Here is a 24,442-nt window from a genome sequence, read left to right as displayed (position 1 = left end):
CCCATAACTTTGAATTTATGACCTAATTTCGAAAATTACTCTAATTAGACAAATAACGAGTTTAATTACCTATCAGGCGCCACGAAATGAAGCTAACCTGAGTCAGCGAGGTCCCCGTCGCATCTACGTAGAACAGCTTTCTTTTCCCCTTTCCTCTCGTAGTGCTCGGTCTCTTTTCCCTTTCTTTGCCGTGAGAATCTTTTAGAGCACTCCCTATAACTTGTTTAAAGTAAATTGATCACGATCATGTGTCCATGTATTGACTAGTCAAAGCATGCAAGTGGCATAGGTGTTCAAAAGATGCACCTATTTCTCTTCTTTCTTCATTTTTAAGGTCCAATCATTACACCAAGGACGCGGAAGTTGAGCTTCGTCGAGCCGGCCATGACCACGGGGCTTGGTCAAGCTACAGGATTGGCAAGGTCTTGCATTTAAAATATTTCTAGCCTTTATAGCATGAATTTACATTTGAGATTCAACATTCGATTCAATTAATTGTTAAATTAGTTCTCATATAAAATTTGAATGGAAGGTCTCTACATTTCTTAATGGAAAATGAAACAAAAGGTCCATGAACGTTGGTCAATTTGCAATGTAGCCCTTGAATTTTTAATTTATTCGATGCAATTCATAAACTTTAGCCCAATGTGCAATGTGATTTATGAACCTTTAAATTATTTAATGTGATCATTGGACTTTTAGTACAAGTTTAATTTCATGTAGTACAAGAATTAAATTAAACATGCACAAAAAGCTCAGGAACCATATTGAACAAAATTAAAAGTTCAAGAAATATATCACACATTTGGCTAAAGTTCATGAACCACATTAAACATATTAAAAGTTTATAAACTACATTACACATTGGGCCAACATAGAGAATCATTTATGTCATTATCCTACAATAGGAATTGTTATTACTAGTGAACTAAACTTCAGACAATTTCACAATTTGCAAAATACTTACCAGCTAGATCAGGACCAAGGTTGAGCCTAGAACACCATATCTAAGCCTGTTCATTAGACAAAAAAGATATCTGGTTGGTTCTTCAGGTGATAGACTCTCAAGAGGTCATTTGTCCAAATCCGTCAGATTAGCTTGAGCTTAGCTCCAAATGCAAAAGTTTGACTGGTCGTAAGAATAGTCAAACCTATCGAATTGTCAAATCCATGACCGAGTCTATACTAATGACATTGCCTTCACGCTTCTCCTTCCCTTCCAATTTCTACTTTTTCAAATACTTTGTTGCCAATGAACAACATGTTGAGAAATTGTCCACACGTCAAATCACAATACATAAAAAGGGTCCAAAAAGAGGTAATAGTTCTATATAAAGTGTATGTTAGTGAGTTGGAAAAAGAAATTATTCAACATTCTCCTATTTCTCTAATGAGATAAGTGAAATTGTTGGAGCCAATAGAGCTCATAAACAACAAACAATGAAGTCAGCCAGCACGGTTGTTAGTCTAGTGATGTAGAGCTTACTCTCAAGTAGTTTGAGACCCCTAGATCACGGGCTTGAACGTCCTAATCGCTGCTCACCCTTAGGAAGCCTTGATTATTCAGTGATGTAGGTTCGGTAATGCCATCACGTAAGATTACCCGTCTCTATTGTTGGTTGTTTGAAAGGTTGTAAGTGGAACATAACAGAGAAGGAGAGGAATGGCAAGGGACCAACAACCACACAAGATAGAAAATAATTTAGTACATAATAGTATGCTTTTCAATACATAGTGAAGCTTTTCTCTGCATGTGAGAAAACATTGCAAAAAATAAAAATAAAAATAAATTTTAGACTAGCATATCTAGAATAATTGTAACTGCCTAGACCCCACCGCCTAGAGGTAAGCCAACTATAACATGTAAGAAACAAACTTGAACTTTTGCTCTTTTGCCGACTTCAACTGGTAAAATAGGAAACCATGTTCAAACTACAAGTTCTGTTCAAAGAAGCAACTTCTCCAAGTTGGACTCTACGTGTCCTCAAGGTTCAATCTGTTCTCTTCTTTGTCTTAAATGTTGGAGTCAATTTGGAATCAGAATCTAATTTTAACTTTGCTTCTTCAACCAAAATCAATTTTACTATTTTAACTGTGCCGGGCTCGCTCACCGTGAAAACCGAACATTTCGTCGTGGCTATAAAACTCATGTGATAATATCCAGAGGAAGCTGTTGACAGTTGCCCCTTCCCACTTTTGTTACTTATCAAAAAGGCAAACAAGAAACTTATTTAACATTTTCTTCAAGATTCACCGCCAGTGAATATTCGAATCGTCAATTCTTTATCTAAACATCTCATATTTTTAGTGTTTTATCTTAAAATTAGAATTCTACACCAACAGATTTCAAACAAGAAATTTATCAATTTAGTTATAAATCTTTTGTATGGATGTCAATTCAATTATGAATTTTTCAGTTTTGTCAATGTAATTCTAAATCTTTCTACAAAATTCCAAATCAATTATTCCAGCTAATCACCAAAGAAAATTGATTATGTGAGGCGGTTCATGTAGGATGTCATATCGAGTAAAGTTATCCACATAGGACAGCAATGACTAGACGCCACATCAGCGATTTTCATTGATAATTGACTGAAATGATTATATTGAAATTTCCCGCAAGGTTTTGACATTACATTGGCAAAACTAGAATGTTTAGGATAAAATTAATATCCATACAATAAATTTAAGACTGGTTTGGTAATTATCCGGCTCTCAAACTATTGCAGCTGTTGGTCTCTCTACGTAGGCGAAAAGAACGGTCAGTGAGCAGAGCTAGTCAGCTGGTGGCCTCACGTCATCACTGCCTCTCGTTCATTCGCGCTTTTAATATTCCTTACTCCACCTTCTTTTTGAGAAGACAAAGAGAAAACGCAATCGCCATTAATTGGTCAACTTCTTCTTCATCTTCTTCTTCACTGCGCCTGTTCGTTCACTGACAATTCCGAGAGAGAGAGAGAGAGAGAGAGATGGAATCTACGGGGGTCGCTAGCCCAGTGATCAAGGTCGCGGCAATCTGCGGGTCAATTCGAAAGGCTTCTTCCAATCGAGGCCTCATTCGTTCCGGTAAGCAATGTCAATCCTAATTTTCGAAATCTAAAAGCTAAATCTGTAGTTCTTTAACCGGAATGTGTTCGCTTCTTTTTCCTGTTGATGGTGATAGCGATCGAGATATGTGAGGAATCGGTGAAGGGGATGCAAATAGAGCTGATCGACGTGTCGCCGCTTCCGATGATAAACACGGACCTCGAAGTCAACGGCAGGTTCCCGCCGGCAGTCGAGGCTTTTCGCCAGAAGGTTCTAGCAGCAGACAGCATCCTCTTTGCTTCCCCTGAGTATAACTACTCCATCACTCGTAAGTCAGAACCACTTCTCTCTGCTTTATCTAAGTTATTTACTCGTTCATAATTGTGTTAAACCTGCCTTTTTCGCTGCTTATATTTTATATATGTGTGGGTCTATTATATGATGAGACTATACTTATGTCTGTTACACTCACTCGAAATTATCAGCCTTGTTTATCGAATTATATTATTTAGGCTAACAATGCAATATAGAGGGGCAGTGATAGGTTGTTGATTCACAAAACTTGACAGTTTTTTGTGAAATAATTAAAATTAAGGATAAATGTATTGAAAGTCCTAAAACTTGTCAACAAAGTATAATTCAGTATTAAAAATTTCAAAAAGTTCAATTGAATCCTAAAACTTATCACGAAAATACAATCAAATCCTGAAAATTTAAAAAAAAAAAAGTGCAATCAAATCTTAAAACTTATTATATTTGTTAAATAAAGTCTTCTTGTTAATAACATTTTTTAAAAGTTTTAGAACTTGATTGCACTTTCGTAATAAGTTTTAGGATTTTTATTGCACTTATCCCTTCAAATTAAAACTTGAATGATGCAGGAATAGCTTGATAATATCATATACAAATATAGAAATGAATAAGGAGAGAAGTTTTATAAGCAGATAATATAATGGTTCAACTTATATCAAACCTAAGTTTACTCTCCTAGACGAATAGGCACCAACAAGACTGGAATACACTATGTAATCTTTCAGAGATGTTACGGAGTAACAAGTGCTGCCTCTACCCCAAGTTGATGGATGCCCCTATCAATAATCAAGTACCACTATTACACTTGTTCACTTCTCAAATCAGAGATTAGACGAGAAACTTTAATAGAGGGAGTCACAAGTGAGCAGTCACAATTTCAGTAATTAGAGAACGAGATTATATCAAAGTTGTAGCTTTCTCCATTTTCGCCACACCCTTTAGCTTCCTTTGAATCTTCTTATATAGGACCTCAATCTTCAATCTTCTTGTTAGAGAATATTCAACAAGATTAAATAGCCATTAGAGATCATAAACACAATCACTGGAAATTTGGTCACATAAACAATCAAATTTTCTTGAAATTAGGGAAGTTTCCTTAAATAGAGTCAGTTGATTTTGTTGATTATTTGTTCCTCTAGTCATTTGAACAAAATATACAAGAACTGTTTAGATTCAATCTCCTATCCTTCTTATGTGAATTCCACCCATAGCTTGTGATTAGCCGTTAGACACCAATTAAAATTAAATTGTAAAGAGGTCTAGGTCTTCTTATCCAATTAACTTGAAAAACGTGATAAACGTCTCATATATAGTAGATAGAGGGAGTTGTTTTTATCAGCAATGAGTCTATCCAAGTTGACTGCTAGAAATAGACTCATATATACTATCCATTAGTCGTCCTGAGTTTTTTAGTGATCGAGATTTCATCCAGCTATTCACCTTATTACAATCTCTCCAAGTCCTTGAAAACACCTCGTTCTACCAGACTCACCCTCTGTTAAGGTCCATCCAATTTGCAGATGTCTTTCCATTGTATACTTCAATAATGTTAATAGCGACAAAACATTCCTTATATCAAATTCACCTTATATCAACAAATGAATAATTGAAATAAATGGTTTTGTCAACTTCAAAATATCATAAGGAGGTCTTCCCAACAATTTGCTCCATTTTTTATAGTGACAAAGTAATCTCTGGATATGCAAACAAGTAACTTGAAATATAAGATTGTAGTTAAAATAGATTAGCTTGCTTGTCAGGCTCTAAGAATATCATATTTAAAGATTGGGAAAATTCCAAATAGGGCCTGAAGTGCCTTTATTTTCTCAAATAAAGGCTTGAAGTAGACATTATTTCAAATAAATGCCCGATTACCCTCATTTTCTCAAATAAAAATATGAAGTGGACTTTATTTCTAACAAGAGTGAAATGGCCATATTAGTCTCAAAGAAGGGCCTGAATCGACGATTAGTGAAGGGCATTTTTGTCTTTTAAATTTTTTCCTATTTTTTCTTTCCATTAAGAAACAAACTAAAAAAAACTAAAACTTAAATAAATTAATTAAACAAGACTCTCCACTTGTGGTTGCTACCCCCATCATTGATAGGGCAACAATAATGGCCAATGAGATCACCAATGCCTAGGCGAGGGCTGGCGACCCTCGCCGAAAATGGGAGAGGACTACCTAGGGCCCCTAGACTTAGGCGAGAGCAGATGACCACTGCTAGGAGACGATCATCGCCTTCTCCTATATCTAGCGAGGGCCTCTAGTTGGCGAGGGTAGCTGGCCTTGGCCAAGGAGTCAGTGCCCCCATAAACCATCATCGTCGACCACTAGTTTTGGGGCAGTGGCCTTGTATTTTTGCTTAATTTTTTTTAAAATTATTTTTAATTTTTAATCTATTTTAATTAAAATTTAAACAACAATGACTTTGTATGAAAATACCTCTTATTGGTTGGAATATTTTGTTGGATGGCAAGATTAGGCCCTTGTTTGAAATAGTTATAATATTTTAGACCTTTATTTCAGAAAAATAAGAGTACTTCATATTCATATTTGATTTTTTCTTAAACATTTGAGCATATATAAGGAGTTGATAAAGTCTCCAAACATCGATATGATCAGGGAATATAAAAAGATTACTGATAGAAGCATAAGAGATGCGATTGAGAGTAACCACCAAGAAAGCTATGTTATTGACACAAGCATCAAAGGATTGAGAGACAACTCTTAAGGAGTAAATTGAAATTATCATAGGCTTCTTTGTTTCGCAGAAAATAATTTTTCAAGAAAATATTTTTCTTATTTTTCGGCATTTGGTTTACTTAGGAAAATGAGTCAACGGAAAAGGTTTTTCTTATCTAAGCTTAAATTCAGGAAAATGATTTCCTTTCTAAAAAATCAGAAATCATTTTTCAAAATTTGACTAGGTGTTCCACTTGGACCAAAAACTCTACACTTAGACACAAAAACCCTAACACTTGTTCCCAAGCCTTTGGTAGTAAGGCTCGATGCCCAGCATCTAAGCCCATGTCCATCAAGGTGAGGCCAAGGATTAAAGTCCATCTAGGTTGCACCCGCAACCTCGATGACCATGACCACACTTGGATCCATTGAGACTAGGCCTGGACACCGGTGCCCATGAACAAGACACTAGGCCTAGTATATTGAGGCCAAGCCTTGGTTCTCAACGCTTTAGCTTGGGTCCATCGAGGCCAATTTTTTATCTAAAAAAATTGAAATTTTTATTTTATTTATTTTTTCTTTTCTTTCTTTTTCTTTTTCCTTCTTCCTCCACCAATCGCCCAATCTTAGGGATGCCAGCCATAGGTGCAGACCAGCAAGGCTCGAGCTCGCCAAATCCAAATGAGCTTGATCCTAGAGAGGTCAACCTCACCTATAGCCTGTCACTAACCATCACCAAGGCTCAATGACCAACAAAGGAAGAAGGATAAGGAAAAGAAAAAAATTAAAACAAAAAAAAAATTAAATTAAATTTTTGATTTTTTTAAATTATATAAAGTGGTTCACATTAGCACGGCTGGCATCCTTGTTAAAAGTTTTTGACCATACAAGATCTTGAAGATGAGAAAAAATATTTCAAAATATTAATCTTGAAGGTGCTGACATTATTTCGCCAGGCTTCTCGTTATATTGAGCTTCCACAAGTTCCTACTTATATCAAACTCTAGTTATATTCAACTGCTTCTCCTTAGACACTTCAAGGATGTGGTCATTTAGATCTCATTGGCTGTTCACCTTAGTACTTCCAAGTCTTTATGAACTCCCCTTTCTTCTAGATTTGTTCACATAGGTTCTTCCAACTATTTTGAATCCTTTTACTCATCATATCAAAGGTCCTTCAAGCGAATATTACCTAAAGCACAAACAATTTCATGCATATATCAATGAACTATGAATTGTTTTGTCAACTTCAAAATATATAGGAGGTTTTCTTAACACATCCGTCCTTGGCTCAAACTTACCAATGTTATCGTTTGTATTTTGTAGAATAGAGCACTTGTATCCAAAAATGTAAAAAATTAAAACGTTTGGTTTTCTAATTTTTAATAGCTCACAAGAGTTTTTTTTCAAACAATGGTCTTAGGAAAAGTTGATTTATGATACAGCATGCCATTGCTATGGCTTCAATCTAGAAATATGTAAGAAGACCACTACCTTTTAACATGGTCTTGGCCGTATCTTGTAAAGATTTATTCTTTCTCTCTAGAACCCCATTCTATTGCAAAGTGCAAGGAGAATGGAAGTTGTGTTCAAAACCATTTTCATCAAAAAATTAGAAAAAGTTTTGATTTTCGAATTTTCACCAGAATCCGTTTTGATAGATGAACTATTGTAACCCTTTTTTCTTTTGAACCTATTTTGCAAATTCTACAAAAAGAATGAAATGTTTCATTCCTATGAGTTTAAAATTAAACCCAAACTAATATGGAATAATCATCCACAGTCACCAAACAAAGAAAAAGTGTTAGAAAAGTTATAAATCTATTACATTTGACCTATGGCCAATTCAATCATCTAGCTAATTTTGGCTACCTGGAGGAAGAAGGAAGGGAAGGGGAAAAGAAGAAGAAGAAGAAGAAGAAGAAGAAGAAGAAGAAGAAGAAGAAGAGATAGACAAAAAAAAAAAAAAAAAAAAAAAGGAAAAAAATAAATAAAAATAAGAATAAAAAATTTAGAAAATATATTAAAATATTATTATAAGTTGTCCACGTCAATACCAGCTATGCCACATAAGTCGACCAATATCCACATTAGTAATATCCAGCCAAAATTAAATAAAATGACTAAATTGGAGTTGCGGACACCTGGAGTGCCAAAACTTGGCACGAAAGGACACTTAAGTGCTAAAAGTTAAGAAAATAACACTTAAGTGCCAAAATCAGAGCAAAATGGATCACTTAAGTACCAATCCAGCCAAAATGCTGACGTGGCGATTTTCCAGCGATGTAAGTGCAAAACGCCATCGTTTTGCATGCCGATGTGGCTAAAAAATGCAAAAACGACATCGTTTTGCCTCTAACGTGGTAAAAATTTAATATAAAAATTAATTAAATTAAATTTAAAAATAATTTTATTTAAAACATTAAAAAAATTCAAATATTTTAAAAATTTAATAATAATAATAATAATAATAATTAATTTAATTATAAAAAAAAAAAAGAGGAGGGAGATGGCTGAGCCCTTGCCGCTGCTGCTGTCGGGCCGGGAAGCGAGGACTCGCGGTCCTCGCCCGGATCCGGCAAGGGCTCGCGGGCCCTCTTCGCCGGTCGGCCGGGGCCGGCGACCCCGACCGACCCTCCCCTTTCGTCGTCGGCCCTTCCCGGCAATGGCGGGAGGCGATGAGGGCCCGCGAGCCCTCGCCGCCGCCGACCGGGACCGGCGACCCAGTGACCCTCTCCCCACCTTTTTTTAAAATATTATTTTATTAAAAATAATAATAATTTATTTTTATAATTTAATTTAATTAATTTTTATATTAGCATTTGAATCCGCTTAAAAATGACGTCATTTTTGGCTTTGTTGGTTGAGTTAGCATTCCAACAAGCCACATAGACGAAAAAAATAATAAAAAATTGCCACTTAGGATTTCCGGTGAGGTTCACCAGAGATGGCACTTAAGTGTCTCTCTGTGCCAGGTTTTGGCACTTGAGCTATACTTTGCTCGACTAAATTGACACTAAGTCAAAAAGTTCATGACTAAATTGACGCCAATGTAATAGGTTTAAGACTTTTTTGACATTTTTCCCCACCAAACAGAATTCTTACCACCACGATTCATGCTCATTTTTGGTCCAAACAAGTCCATGTATAATAGCAATAGTACTAAGCTAGTAGATACAATATTTATAGATTTAAAAACTTTCACCTACTTTCGCAAAGAACATACATTACAAAGTTCATTTTTCTCATACTTAATTTAAGGTCAACAATGCGCTAACTCCTCAATTGAAAGCTTGGAGATAGATGTTTCCCACTAATATGACCAAGCTTTCTATGCCATAAGTTAATTTCATCTTTTATAGAGACAAAACATTTGATATAATCAAGTTTTACGTGTAATAGATATATATTACCATGACATCAATTCTTCTAGACTAACAGTCACCAACAGTGCTGAAGTCCATTAGTAATCTTTAAGAGATGTTATAAAGTAGCTAATGATGCTAGTACAAATACTTACTGGGGGTGAATAGGTGTTTAAAAGAAATATTGACAAATAAATATAAAATAAAATAAGTTCCGAACAAAGTCTGAATGAGGATCAGAGTCTAACAAATGAGCCACCAGACTTCTCGTAGATATTCAAAATCTGTTATGCGATAGAACAGACTTCTAAAATAACCTGTAAGTATGCAACAGACTTAAATAAGAAGAGTTAAAGAAAGAGAATGTTATACATGAAATTTATAGTAATTCGGCTTAGATCAAGCCTATGTCCACTCTCCCACACTAACAACCTTCTGGCTAGATTCCACTATGTGATCAACAAGAGATTACAACTTTGACTGCAAATACTCAATGGTAGATCATACTATCTCACTAAGTCACTCTTTTGGTATTTCTCTCACGATCACAAATGTTTAAGCTCACGAAAAACAAGTGTATGATCGAAGTTCGCTCAAATTTTGGAATTATAGATTCTACGCTCCATCTCTTACTTGCTCATTGGTCATTGATCTCCTTAAATACTTCTCCACTTTCAAACTAGCTATTGGACAGATTTGCATCAAGAAGATTTAGTAGCCGTTGAGTGTCTCAAATTGATTATGATCGCACATACAAATAGAATCTTAGTTTGCATAAATAAAGCTTCTTTGTTTAGAAAGTTCTTGTTTTCAAGATCCAATTGTTAATAAATTAGATTAAGTCAATCAAATCTATCTTGGTATGAAATCCAAACCAGATCATTAGCCATTATATGTTTGGGGCTTGTGTTACGTTCTGTCAAGTTATTTTTTTCTTAATATAATTCGTTATGAATCTGCTACGTTCTGAACTTGTGTTTTGTTTTGGACCTTAACACATTCTGGACTTGTGTCTCATTTTGTATGTAAAGTCTGAGAATGTTTTGTCGGAAGTAAAGTCTAAGTGTTTTCCATCTGAAGTAAAGTTTGAGTGTCTTTTGTCTGAAATAGACTTTTCAATCTAAACGTAAGTCTGAATATATTCTGCTTCTGAATATATTTATCCTTAAGATTTGGATACAGTCTAAATAAGTTCAGCTTCAGTATAAAGTCTATCTTTTGATTCTTCCAAATATAAACCTTGGTAATAGCATTTACACAAATTATCATCTGCATAGTCTGTTACTCAATCATTAAACACGTTAGTAGCCTTTGATTTATTTTTTTATCTTCAAAACATCATAAGGGACTTCCCTAACAGTAACAAGTACTACCTCTTCCTTAAGTTGATAAACACTCAATAATCAAAACTGTTATCACATTTGTACACTTCTCAAATCACAGATTAAAAATGATACTTTAATAGAGGGAATCACGAGAGAGTGGAATCACAATTTTAGTGATGAGAAACCGAGATAATATCAAAGTTGTAGCTTTCTATTTTTGCCACACCCTTCAGCTTGCTTTGAGTCTTCTTATGTATAGATCCTCAAATCTTCAATTTAGCTGTTAGAGAATCTTCAAGAAGATCAAATAGTCGGAGATGCTGGACACAATCACTGGAAATCTTGTCACCCATACAATCAGATTTTCCTGCAATAGTAATTTTATTTTAAAAAATAGAGTAAGCTAATTTTTTTCAATTATCTGTTCCTCCAGTTGTTGGAACAAAATAGGCAAGAACTCATTTGATTCAATCTGTAGTCCTCCTGCGAATTCTAGAATTTGTGATCAGCCATAAGACACCAATAAAATTAATTTGGAAAGAAATCTAGGTCTTCTTATCTAGTTAATTTAAAAAACATGATGAACGTCTATAGGGAGTTTCCTCTCTCAACAATCCAATGAATCTAATCAAGCTAGCCGTTGGAAATTGACTTACGATCTGCTATCCATATCCATTGGTCTTCCTAATTATATTAGCAATCAAGATGATAGCTTACAGTCTCTCCAAGTCCTCTCAAACACCTTGTTCTACCAAACTTGTTCACTTAAGCTTGTAGATGTCCTTCTCTGTATACTTCAAATACCATTGATAGTGACAAAGCACTGCTTGTATCAACTTCACCTGATATTAACAATATCTACATTTATCAATAATTAAAATATATGGTTCTCTCAACTTCAAAACATCAATGTGAGGTTTTCCGATCACATATTTGACCGGTTAGAGGAAGGTGTGTCAGTACACTCTATTTATCATGCTGTGCATTGAGGCTTGACTCTATTTATCATGTTGTGCATTGAGGCTTGCTTGAAAACATCTGTTGCTTGAAAAATTCTCAGTGGATCAATCATTCAGTTTCTACTATGAGACTGATCTCCTTCCTAAACTAATTTGAGAATGCTACTTCACTAACAATTCAGATGCCATGAGTCAATTGTCTCCTCATGTGGAAACCTTGTGGCTGATAATAGGTATAGGGCAAGGTGATTTGGTTAGAAAATATTGACACTCTCTGAGACACTTTCATGTCGCGTCGAACATTTTAACACGTGTCCGACACTCTTTGACACTTGGTCAATAAGTGTCAGAAAATCCGACACCAAATCAATTCTCTCGATACTCGCCAACACTCGAGTCTGGAATTCCAACACCTAAGTTCATAATTCCAATATGTGATTCCGAACACATGGAGTCAATTTTAAAAATTTTCAATAAATGAGGGGTCAAAATATAAATATGTAAAAAAATAAAAATAATGAAAATAATAAATGGGGAAAGAAAAAAAAAAAAAAAAACCTAGTTTTCTCTTTTCTTCTGACTCTCACTTCTTGTGACACACAGTTTACCCTCAAGTTTGTTTTTTCTCCTCTCTTCCGACACACTCGACATCCTCCAAGTTTTATAGATTATTGGATTGAAGTTGAATTTGTCAAATTAAAACAATGAATAATATTAACAAATAGTGGATTAATGTTTTTACTGTAAATTCATTCTAAGCTCTTTTTTATTATTTATTTATTTTTGAATTTGAATCAAATTAATTTGATTCAAATTATCATAAATATAACAATTTATCATGTAATTATAAAAATATACATTTAATATATAACGTGTTCCAACGTGTCGAAATTCTTTATTTTTTTAGAAATAGCATGTCGCCGACACATGTTGTGTCGTGTCACGTATCACGTGTCGATATCATTGCTACTTAGTACATTGGTACTAATTCCTAAAAATATCATATCCGTATGTGGAAGAAATTATATTAAATCATCTATATCTTTGATACTATTTCATTGAATCCATATTCACTAAAGTGAACTATATACTCCCATTTTGAATTTATAAGTCTGGTAGTGATCTTGTCCAAAAGTTGAGGTAGACTACACATTGCCGACACCATTCAATCTCACTAAAACACAGTAAATCCGAAAGACTCAAATTTAACCATAAAACAACATCATCATACTAGTCTCCAAATGCTCGTTAGGGACGCCTTTTGCCACTTCGACAACGTGGTTTGCAGGGTACGAGTATTACAAGTAAACGGAATTTACGCGCTATTTGTTGTGTCCAATGGGACGAAATGAATCTTTCTGATATTTTTCGAGCTATAAAAATTGAGGAAATGAAAGATTTCGTATTTCTTACAACATACCCACCTTAGGTGAGTAAATCTAGGGCCATGAATACCCTAATGATCTCATAGACCAAGTAAGACCTAAGCTAAAGTCAGAGTGGATAGCCCAAACATTAAGTTTAATAATGCTCCACGGTATTGGGAGAATGAACCTGTGTCGTTTGCGTCAACCGCGCACCCTTGTCCATTTCTTTACAATTGAGCTGACTCGTCAATGTCGGAAACTGAGTTTGACATGGCTGTCTACTGTTTTTTGATCCATTTCCTGCTTAGGAGGAAAATAAGTACGCAACATCCGTTGTCAGCTTGAGTTTTTCCCTAGCATTCACACGATGATAAAGGACGAGGAAGTAATTTATCTGAGAAGTCATTCATTTCTTAATCATATTCTTTTATTTGCTATACCAGCACCTTTGAAGAATGCAATCGACTGGGCATCTAGACCACCAAATGTTTGGGCCGATAAGGCAGCTGCCATTGTGAGCTCGGCAGGAGGTTCTGGTGGGAGACGAGCGCAGCATCATCTCCGTCAAATTGGAGTCTTTGTCGATCTTCATTTCATCAACAAGCCTGAATTCTCCATAAACGGACACGAACTGCCCACGAAATTCGACAGTGAGGGGAACTTGGTTGATCCAGAGACTAAGGAGAGACTCAAGAAAGTTCTTCAAGCACTGCAGGCATTTACATTGCGACTGCAGGGTCGATGATGCAGGACTCATTAAGAACATAAGTACTGTGCATCATTGGTATATTATTTTATTCAGTGATATTGAGGACATGAAATCAATTTCTTTACGATGAACACCAATTTCATAAAAGCAAGGGCTGTAGTAGTAAATAAACATTCCTCCGAGGAAACAGGCCAGTGGCTTAAAGGCAATACAATGTATTGGATTCTGGTTTGTGGACTAAATATTCAACGACTGACATCTCCAGTGGGTTTTGAAGGCAAGGGTGCTTTTAACCAAAATCTTTTATCAGTGGCAATTAGCATTTTTGCAGTGAGATCTCTGACATAAATCATGTGTATAACTTTACCAAAGAAACTGGCCAGAATCTCCATCATGCCTTTGCTTAAATGTAGCTCCTTGGATCTTGGTGACCACCTCCGCTTCTATTGTCCCAAAACATTAGGTCAGGAAGTTGGAAGAGTTTGAAATATTACGTGGCATTAAGAACACAGAAGTCTACTTATTAATTTGCATCATGCACATAAATCATTAAGGCTAGATGAACGTCGTGAGTTATGATCCATATTAAGAAATTATACTCTAAACTCATTTGTGGCAATGAAAATGAGCTTGTGCCTTTCTTGAAAATATGGGGTAAATATGAAGGGCACATGAAATAAAAGAGTTAGTAAACAAACAAGTTGCTAGATGGGGGTGAGCATCAATTTAGGGCCCTAGATTGACCCCTGGACCGGCCCAACTCATTGGTTCTAGTTCGGTTCCCAAGGGGACTGCATTGGTCCTTGGTCCTACGACCCCTAGACTTTGTACTATGTGGGTTGGCCTCAATCCTCGGAATTTAGGGTTGTCCAACTTGGACTAGCCCTTTGCTCTATACACACACGCGCGCGCGCGCCCACACGCACACACTATACTATATATCTAATGTATTATGTATCAGGGTTAATATCATGAAAAACCTTAAACTTGTACATCTATGGCAAATCTATCATAAACTAATTTTTTTTTAACTACCAAAAACTTTAAACTAGTACACTTATGACAAATTTACCAAAAATTAAATTTTTTTAACTACCAAAAATTCTAAACTGGTACACTTATGATAAATTTACCCCAAATTAATTTTTTTGAAAGCAAAAAACCACAAATTAATACATTTATGATAAATATAGTCTCTATTAAATTAGATTAATACCACCAAAAAAATCACAAAAATTAATACAACTCTGACAAACGAATAATGAAATCTCAAAATCGTACAACAATTAACTATCACATGTCATCCAATTTAGCAAATTGATAGTAAAATTTAATGGAAACTAATAAGGGATAAATTTGTCGTAAGTGTATCAATTTTTTGTAAATTTATCAAAATTGTACTAGTTTGGGGCTGTTGGTAGTCAAAAACTTAATTTTGGGTAAATTTGTCGCAAGCATACCAATTTAGAGTTTTTCGTGGTATTAACTCTATATATTATATACCACCACCCGCAACGGCTACATTGGCTTTGGGCTCTCTCCCCTCACGAAGGGGAGAAGTTCAAACCCCAGCATTGTCGTTAGGGATTCTTAAGCGTGACACCGTGGTGGTGGGTCCTGCACTAGTGTCACCTGGTGGTTTACGTCGTGGCTATTGGCTGACAGCAGTTCCTCCATCCCAAAAAAAAAAAACTCTATATATTATATGCTTTTGTCTACTCTAAATTCTAGCACCTCTTTATTTGTTCTCTTTGCAGTTTACTTTATTGTGTAAATTAGAGCATAGAAAGAAACCCAATCCTAATTCTTAAAAAAAAAAACTCGCCCGAGCCTCGCTCACTTACTCACCTTGTCGCTCACCTCTATTCACTCGCCTCGTTACTCAACCATGTTTCCTTGCCTCGCATGTTCGTTTTTATGGTTTGTTACTTTTAACAAGTATAAATTTCTGTTGTGACATTATATTATATTTATGTTTGATATGTATTTGTATTCATAATTTTGTTACTCAATGTCATATTATTGATGCATATATAATTTAAAATAGTATGTTCGCCAATTTAAGGAATATAAAATATTAAAAAAAACAAAAAGTAATTGATTGTTCTCGAGTTGACCTTAAAATTGGACCGAACCCATAAGATTAGTCCGGTCCTCAATCCCAAGCTCAACAAGGTTGGTCCTTGGCTCCAAAAATTGAGGATCAACACTATATGGGTCGATCCTTATATTAGGTATTGGACTATCCCAATCCGAATTATGCTCACCCCCTATTGCTATACGAGGAAATAAAAATTGGTAACTCAAAAGGAGGAGGAGGAGGAGGAGGAGGAGGGAGGAGGAGGAGGAGGAGGAGAGAGAGAGAGAGAGAGAGAGAGAGAGAGAGAGAGAGAGAGAAAGAGAGAGAGAGTTAGTTTAGTTTCTTCCTTAGCTTTGTGATTGTACTAATTAATGCCCTTCAATGTCGAGAAATGTCAAGTCTTTTTACTGACAATTCCTTCAACGTGTTTGCTTCTCTCTCATTGGTGCATCTTCATCATTCCTCACCATTTATGTAAAAATCAAAGACCGTTTATGTAAAAGAGGGAGCTTTACTCAAATGGACATGATTTTAAGCTCCGTTTATTTTGCAGAAAATTAAAATTTTTAAAAATACTATCCCAAAGTGACCGTTTGTATTGTTTAAAATAATTAATTAATGAAAAAAAATTTCATTACCAATAACAATTTATATTTAAATATTTTTGTGAACAATGAAGATAGATGTCGTTTATTCATTTTAATAAGTGATACAAGCGACCATTTCTTGGAAAATATTTTCCAAATCATTCATTTTTCGTTTAAATAAATGCCCCCATAGTAGATATTAAGGATGAGAGAAAAATTACAATACCAATACACTAGTTTCCAAAATAGCTTCTTTCTTGATAAAGGGTAAAATAGTCAATAAGCTAAGTACCTTTTTTGCTCAAGGAGATTACCAGGAGTAAGCTCAAGTTCTAGCCCGTCATCATATCCAATTAGATCCACTTTTATTCAAACACTTAAGCTAATAAATTATAGATTAACTAGAATATATCAACTATTGCTCAGTACATCAATTCTCCACTTTCAAACACAACTTATTCGTCTCGACAATCTTCCTATCATGTGTGAGCTCAGTACTAAGTCTAGTTCCCTTTGATATAGGTATCCTTCTGCATCAAGATATCTCAACTTGAATTTCCATCATTGCCTAACTTCAATCTTGGTCATTTTCTTCAAACAAACCATGAAGTCTACAATCTCTATCAATGCTCAACTTCATCCCCGATCATTTTCTTCAAACCAAATCACGAAGTCTGTCATCTAGTCCACATTGCTAAACCATGACGCCCACCGCTTGAAAACCGCATTGGTCTCCATATCCTTCCTTGAAATATTCACAGAGTATAGTAACAAATTGGAAGTAGAATATCAATTGGGTGATCTTGAACTTCTCTCACTTCAAAAGCTAGCTCAAAGAAAGAGGTCTTCCCTTACACTTAGCTATGTTTAGTAGTCATAATAAGATTCAGGACAGGCCTTGTGTTTGGTTCCTATCCAAGACAGGCTAATATTGGATATAAGAGAAATAAATCCTAGGTAAAATTATTCCATAAGGGTTTAGGGTAAAGGTGGATATGATTTCTAATATGCATAATATAAAAGTTATTTTTCTTGAATAACAAACTTCTTAAATTAATAAAATTAAAATAATATTTGAATTATAATATGAAAAATTCAAATTATCAAAAAATAACAATAATGTTGCTTTTATTTATTTGTATTTATATATTCGAATTTCTTTCTACATTATAATATAAATTCATGTATAAAAACATATTTTGTATTAATATTCATTACATATTTTAGGTATTATAGTATTTTAGGTATATTAGTATGGTTTGTTGTCTAATAAAATTTTATTAGAGAATCATGGAAGGTAACAAAGAAGTAAAAAAATAAAATGAAAAAGACGGGAAAATAATAAAAGATAAGCAAATAAAAATGAAGTGGGTAAGATTGTCTTGAGAAATTCTTACCATCTCCATTTGTACAATTTTTAGGTTCATCACACTAATACAACATTTATACTAAATAATACACACTTAGGATGTGAAAATATTAAAATCCCTATATACAACATTATAAATTAGCCACGAATGGGTCATGAGTCGAAGCAACAATAACCCGTATCTCCCATTAGGTTCAAACTTGTTGGTCACCTTAGCTCTAATACCAGTATTAGGTGGTTTTATGTGTCTCATCATAAAAGTTAGCTCAAAGAGGAAAACTTTCCTTCAAAGTTATAAACTAAATATCAACTACTTCCACAATCAATGAACAATAACCCTAACAGAACCTAATACCTTTAATGTATCCATTCGAGACATTTTATTACAATATCTCGTCCAACGGAGATAACCGGATATCTCGAATAGTTGTACTATGCAAATCGCTCTTTCAAGCGTTGCTTCACCAATAGAATAATCGACCTAGATCATATAATTAATCCGAGCGGGAGATGTTGTGATCCGTTGTATTCAAATTAAAGATTTCATCGCTCGTTTACTCAATAAAGACGTGGAGATCTCCCTTTTCTTATTCTGACAATGTCTCCCGGCAAATCCTCCTTGTCGGCCAATGCGTTCACGAGGGAAGACATGGTACATTGATCGAGGACAAAAAAGCAACTTTTCTCACATCACATATTTATTGGTCAACCGAACAGCATTAGAGCGTTAAAGAGGAAAGACAGTCTCTATGTTATTAGGGCTTCTCTATTAAATTACTTGCACCTGATGGTCACAAAAAACTATCGAACATAAAATGCATTTTTTTACCTGAGAATTTAGACAAAAGCATTAGAGCAAGAGGCTTATCCCGCTTTGGATAAGCTAACTTCATAAATTAGTAGCTTCTAATTGGAAAGAGTTCAATAGATTAAAGGTCGTTTATTAACATGAACTCAACTCATTCAAAAGGTTTGAGACTCTTCCTCTCTATCTATCCTAAATTTATGCTTTCCTGGCACTTGAAATTTGGATTCAGCATCCAATAGTCACGTCAATCTATGGAAATCTCGATAAGCTTGTAGAAATTGGTTGGTTTTTGTCGGAAATATACTAACAGGCTAACCCCCCATAATTGACATGGTTGGGGCATTGGTTAGAGCGTTAGAGGACTTCTAATATAATTGAAAATCATCCATTCAAATCCCATAAACTCTGAATAAATTGTTTCAGGTCAAGGCCACTTGCATAGAACAAAAGCCTGAACTTTACTAGTTCGGGCTTGTAGATTGTTTAATGGGTCTTTGGATAGACGTTGTCCCTTGCTCATGCTTGTGAGTTATCAAAAAAGAAAAAAGAGAGGTGAAAAAGAAATACAATATCATACAAGATTAATTAACTAATAACTTAGGTCTTAGAGAGAGGTGAGGAAAACGTGATTTCTATGCTAGAAGAACTGAGCATTTACTCTCTCTTTTTTTTCTCTCTTTTTTTTACAGCCACTGAGCATTTACAATAACATAGAAGAACTGAGCATTTACTTTACTAGCATAAAAAAGTAACTAGCTAAAGCATTAAATTAACATTGCTTGCATAGACATCTCAAATGGTGGTTACATTTTATAGCGCGTGCCTTTTCCACGTGTCTCTATGTGAGGGATGAGATCGAGCATCTTCACTAAGATGATCAAGACATGGGTTGGGTATCAACATTCTGTGCAGTTGAAAGTGCTGTTAACAACTGCTATTCTGGGATTCAGCACTTACATAGTCGCCGTTGGCGTGATGGGCATCAACATCAGTATCTCACTTTGGCATCCCCTAAATCAGTCCCAAGGAAGACTTCCTATGGACCGTTGGCGGTTGCACCATGGGCACCATCTTATCGTGTGTCAGCATAATTTCGCGGTACAGATACAATGGATTGTTATATTAAGGGCATGTAGAAATTCGATATGACCCACAATATACACGAAATGTATAGGGTTGGTTAGGGAGAAACCTTTATGGATAGCGTGCCATGCCTACTGCAAAACTGTAATTCTGCACTTGTAGCTCATGTGATCTTGAAGCATATGGACACAAGAGAGATGATTCCCAGTAAAATGAAGTAGAAAAGAAAAGAGGATATAAAGAGATTCTACCGTATTGATTATCAAGTTTGTAAAATGAGACAGATTTCCGCCAGAGAATGAGCACCAATGCCCGTTGACAAAGAAACAGTTCCATGAAGCTATTATGAGCCCAATGGCATGCCCTACACGCGTATTCTCGAGGACCGAAATATCATAGAAGAATTAGCAGAAACAAAAACAAACCGTTACATAGAAAAGAATGATTCGTGTTCCCCAAAAACAACATGTTTAGAAGAAATATGTCCCCGACATGGATATTCTTGTCTTCAATGACAATGGCTTCTATTTACATAGAAATGAATGGTTCGTATATGATTGATATAATGATGCCCAATGGCTTCCCAAATACTCACAAACAGTTCACTTAAAAATATCAGTGCAACATTTTTCTGCAGACAGAACTTGATTGAGGCCATTCTTTGAAAAAGTCGAGCAAGCATAGAAAGAGGAGGCTTGATAGATCAAAAGTTATTACAAGAATTTCACCATTAATCTGAGTCCATGTTCTGGGAAGGATGGTCATCAGGAGGATTTTTTGTTCTGAAATCGTCCACAGCCTTATCGAATGTGCCCCTTATGTGTTGACACCTAAGCATCAGATGTTGGCATGCATCTTTCAATACATCTCTTGCCACCTTTTCTGAGAAACACCAAGTAAAAGATTCAAACAGAGTAGAATACATGAAATGCCACTCTGGACATTACCTGAGAAGAAATGCTAGATGACCAACATCTCCATTGGTTACACAAGGTGGGGGAAGATTGATGCGAGACACAAAACTAGGCCTAATGCATGGGAAAGGGATGCCTCTACTAATCAGGGCAATCCTCTCCAATGTTCTATGGAAGAAGTTTCATGGTGTTAAGGTGCCAAGTTAAAACAGAGAGTTGGTACAATTTTGAATGACTTAAGTAGTGCTGGATATGCAACAAGTACCCAAGATTCCATTATGTGCCGCGCAGATTCCATGAGCTCATCAATCATATTTTGACAATATCCGGCAACACTTTATCCTTATTTCCTGGTCTACCTATCCATAAAAAGGTAACAAAACCAACTACAATTTCACAAAATAATATGAAGTTTATAAGAAAAGCTAAGCATCCTAACTACATCACATCTTTTAGGCTTGACATAGCATATAATACCTGTTGTTTGAACTCTAACATTAACCCGGGCATCCGAAGGATGAGGAATGCTGTAACCACAAAATATGACCTGTGGACTGCAAAATAGACACGAGATGCATTACAACTATATGGAATTTAAACTTCCTAAAATCAGGCAAACTGCGCATTAGAAAGAATAGGAAAAATCAGCAAGATTGATGTTACTAGACAATCCAGCTAAATTCTATACCGAGGAGAAGAGGAAAGTATAACAAAAAATGTTCCAGTTAGTAGTTCACCATAACATTTTTCCAGATTTATTATCCCAAAACAACAAAATGAGTAACTCAGGCATCATCCGATAGTTCTGTGGCCTCTGCCCATTGTAACGCAAAAGTAAAAAATAATTTCATTTTGAAGGAGAAAAGATTATCGAGCATGTGATAATGATAGCATAAAACTCATACCGGATAAACTATCTAATTAGTATTCTTCCATTTAGTAAGTTTCCATGCTTAATAACACTCCCGATGTTTTAACACTCACACGTTAATATTGACCAAGACAATTGATGAATAGATGATCCTACTATTTAAACATCAGACAAATAGCACCAAGTACAGTAATGAAGTACTGACACTTGATTCAAGGTAAATCTGAGGGCATTTGCAAGTGTATGATCCTCCTCCGCAAGAATAAATGTGGCATTCCATTGATCTCTAAAGGATGCGCATTCCATTAGCAACAACTACTGCACAAGCACGATATTCCAAAATGTTGATAAAAAGATATATATAACCATGCTCAGAGATGTACCATAGAGAGATAGGGATTCATAATTTACAGATAGGAAATTATCTTCATATAAAGATCCATTTATTACTTTCCTCAAAGCAGCAATCTTTCAAAGAAATATTTTCTACCATTGTTAATATCCTTCAAAAGCAATAAACATCAGCTGCTGAGCTTAAATTCAACAACAGACTCAGTTGCAATGACGGATTCGTCTCACTCACCCTTCGCTAAAACTTAAACTCACAAGACCACGGTCAACTCACCCGAAAGACAGAACTTGCCGCACTCGACCCACTACACAATCCAAGCACTCACTTATCTCCCTTCCACACAGCTCACCTGCCACAAACCACACTCATCCCCACTCATCCTCTCCCAATCTTTTGATCTCAATCTCGGCGACAATTGCCACCTCACTCTAACCTGATCTTTCCTAGTGCTTAAAAAAGGTGGCTACTTTTTCTTCCATAAACAGCCTACTTCCTCAACCCAAAATCAGGATACCCAGAAATCAATATGGAGAGACAGAAATTTTCATGAGTTTGAGGTGGTGTTTAGTGTTTTTATCATTTATCACGAAGTGGGTGAGAATATTTTTCCAAATATAACATAAAACCTTCAGTAAAAAGACGAAAAATTCGAATAAACGGGAAAACGTGACATGTAACTCGATTCCCAATTTAGCTTTGGGACCACCCAAGCAGAAGGAAAAAAACAGAAGAGCATGAAAGGATCCCCCCTTCACAAATTAAGCCAGAGCATGGTTGATTTTTGCACAAATTTACATTGCACCTACTCACTTCACTGCCAATTTTCCAACCAAGATTCGAGTCATCAGCCGCATGAAGAAAGAAAAAATCAAAACTTTCGCAGACGAACGGCGATTCGCCGGGCAACAGGCCCTCCCCAGGAGCTAAACGGCGGTGCTCGAGAGGTCGGAGAGGAACCAAACAGTGCAAAAGAGAGACCAGTAGAGACGGGGAGCGACCTGAAGAGCGACGGACGATCGACGGAGGCCGGAGCCGTCCCCTGGAGTCGGCGGAGCCTCGAGAAGACGACGAGGAGGCGCGTTCGCGGGGCACAGTTGGGGCGACCGCCGGCGGCGGCGGCGGCGAGAGATGGAGGCGGGCGAGCGCGTAATGTAAATAGGAAAAGGTTTCTATGGTTTGGAGGAAAATTACATAAATGGAAATATAGCCATTTAAATTACAAACATATGGAATATATTATAGTATCTAATAATGGGATTCTGTTTCCCCCATCATTCCTTGGAACAAAAAAAAAAAAAGTAGATTTTTAGTAGATTTTTTTTTTGTTTTCACTTCTCATTTTTCGTTTTAAATATATTCTTTGATCACTTTTCTATTTCGAGAAATAATAAAATTAATTGACGTACATAAACGGATTTCAATTTCTTATTCTAAAAAACAAAAGAAGCGAAAGATAAAAAAAAGTAGAAATGTTACTGAAAATGCCAATAGTATTTCTCCTCATGTGTTGAGATATTAAAATATTTTTATATTAATTCATAAATAATAAGGCAAATAATAATTGGCATATTATGTCTTTAACTAAAGGAGAAAAACCACAAAATGTCTTAAACTATACCAATTATGCCATATCTATTTAAAATGTGACAATTGTGAAATAATACCATAAGCTTTTTCTTGTAACATAAAAACTCTCAAATTTATATCTATATGATATATTTATTTTTCGTTAATCTTAGCGATTTCTAACCGAAATAAATTGAATGAACTTAATTAACATAAATGTAAAATGTTTAAAACTAAATTAATTCAATTAAAATGTTTCGATTGAATTAACATAAATACAATAAGTTTAGAACTTTTTTACTTTTTCCCATAACCTTAAGTTGTTATTATTTTAGTAAACATATATCTTATATTATATTTATAAAAAATTACGTCGAACTTAATAAAATCAATTTTGAAACTCATACATTGCAAATAACCAATTAGCAAACCTCTAAAGTAGAAAAATGTATAAGACCAAAAAGAGCTTCAAGACCAACAATCTCAAAAATAAATAAATAAATAAAATAATCTAATAATATTAAAATGAGTATCTCACGCTTGCAATGATGGTTTTTACTATCCTAGCAAAAAAAAAAAAAAAAAAAAATGATGATTGTTACTGGAAAATATTCGCTTAATTTTCTTTAGAGATTGACAAAATAATAAGTAAACTTAAGTATTTAGTAAATCTAAAAGACACCCCAAACTCTAGTAAGATTATGATAATAATGTACATGCTAAAAGGAAGATTGTCGAAAAAGTTATAAACTAATTATAGTTTTATCAATTTTAATTTTGTAAATTAAATCTTAAACATTTCATTTTTTATCAATTAAATCCATTCGATTAATTTTGATCGAAATCACTAATGTGGACGCTAACCATACAACGTAAGACAGCCGAGATTAACATGGACAAAATTTAATAATATTTTAATAATTTTTCAAATTTTCATTCTTTTCCTTTGATGGCATTGCTATGGCTGAACCTCGTTAATAGCTAGTTGAGGTCACCACCCTTAGGCAATGATAGCCTTTGCCAAATTGAGTGAGGGTCTTGCCATTACTTCAACGAGCATGG

The 24,442-nt window shown here is 35.2% G+C and overlaps 2 protein-coding genes across 2 annotated transcripts; one reads left to right on the top strand and one right to left on the bottom strand.

Annotated features, from left to right (window-relative positions):
• Nucleotides 1-2,871: 2,871 nt before the first annotated feature.
• On the top strand, nt 2,872-14,022 carry LOC104452944 (NADPH:quinone oxidoreductase). The gene is made up of 3 exons (XM_010067440.3): nt 2,872-3,066; nt 3,164-3,355; nt 13,485-14,022. Exons 1-3 carry the CDS (start codon nt 2,970-2,972, stop codon nt 13,784-13,786), a joined length of 591 nt encoding a protein of 196 aa, XP_010065742.2. The 5' UTR covers nt 2,872-2,969; the 3' UTR covers nt 13,787-14,022.
• A 6,157-nt stretch (nt 14,023-20,179) lies between these two features.
• Nucleotides 20,180-23,007, bottom strand: LOC104452942 (DNA-directed RNA polymerases I and III subunit RPAC2). The gene is made up of 4 exons (XM_018859822.2): nt 22,813-23,007; nt 21,668-21,780; nt 21,069-21,145; nt 20,180-20,559 (listed from the first exon to the last, which is right to left on the bottom strand). Exons 2-4 carry the CDS (start codon nt 21,766-21,768, stop codon nt 20,408-20,410), a joined length of 330 nt encoding a protein of 109 aa, XP_018715367.2. The 5' UTR covers nt 21,769-21,780; nt 22,813-23,007; the 3' UTR covers nt 20,180-20,407.
• Nucleotides 23,008-24,442: the final 1,435 nt, after the last annotated feature.

This window comes from Eucalyptus grandis, chromosome 7, assembly GCF_016545825.1.
Source record: "Eucalyptus grandis isolate ANBG69807.140 chromosome 7, ASM1654582v1, whole genome shotgun sequence".
NCBI classification, from domain to species: Eukaryota; Viridiplantae; Streptophyta; class Magnoliopsida; order Myrtales; family Myrtaceae; genus Eucalyptus; species Eucalyptus grandis.
The sequence above is the reverse complement of the archived record's forward strand: the minus strand, read 5'-3'. Positions and strand labels throughout refer to the sequence as shown.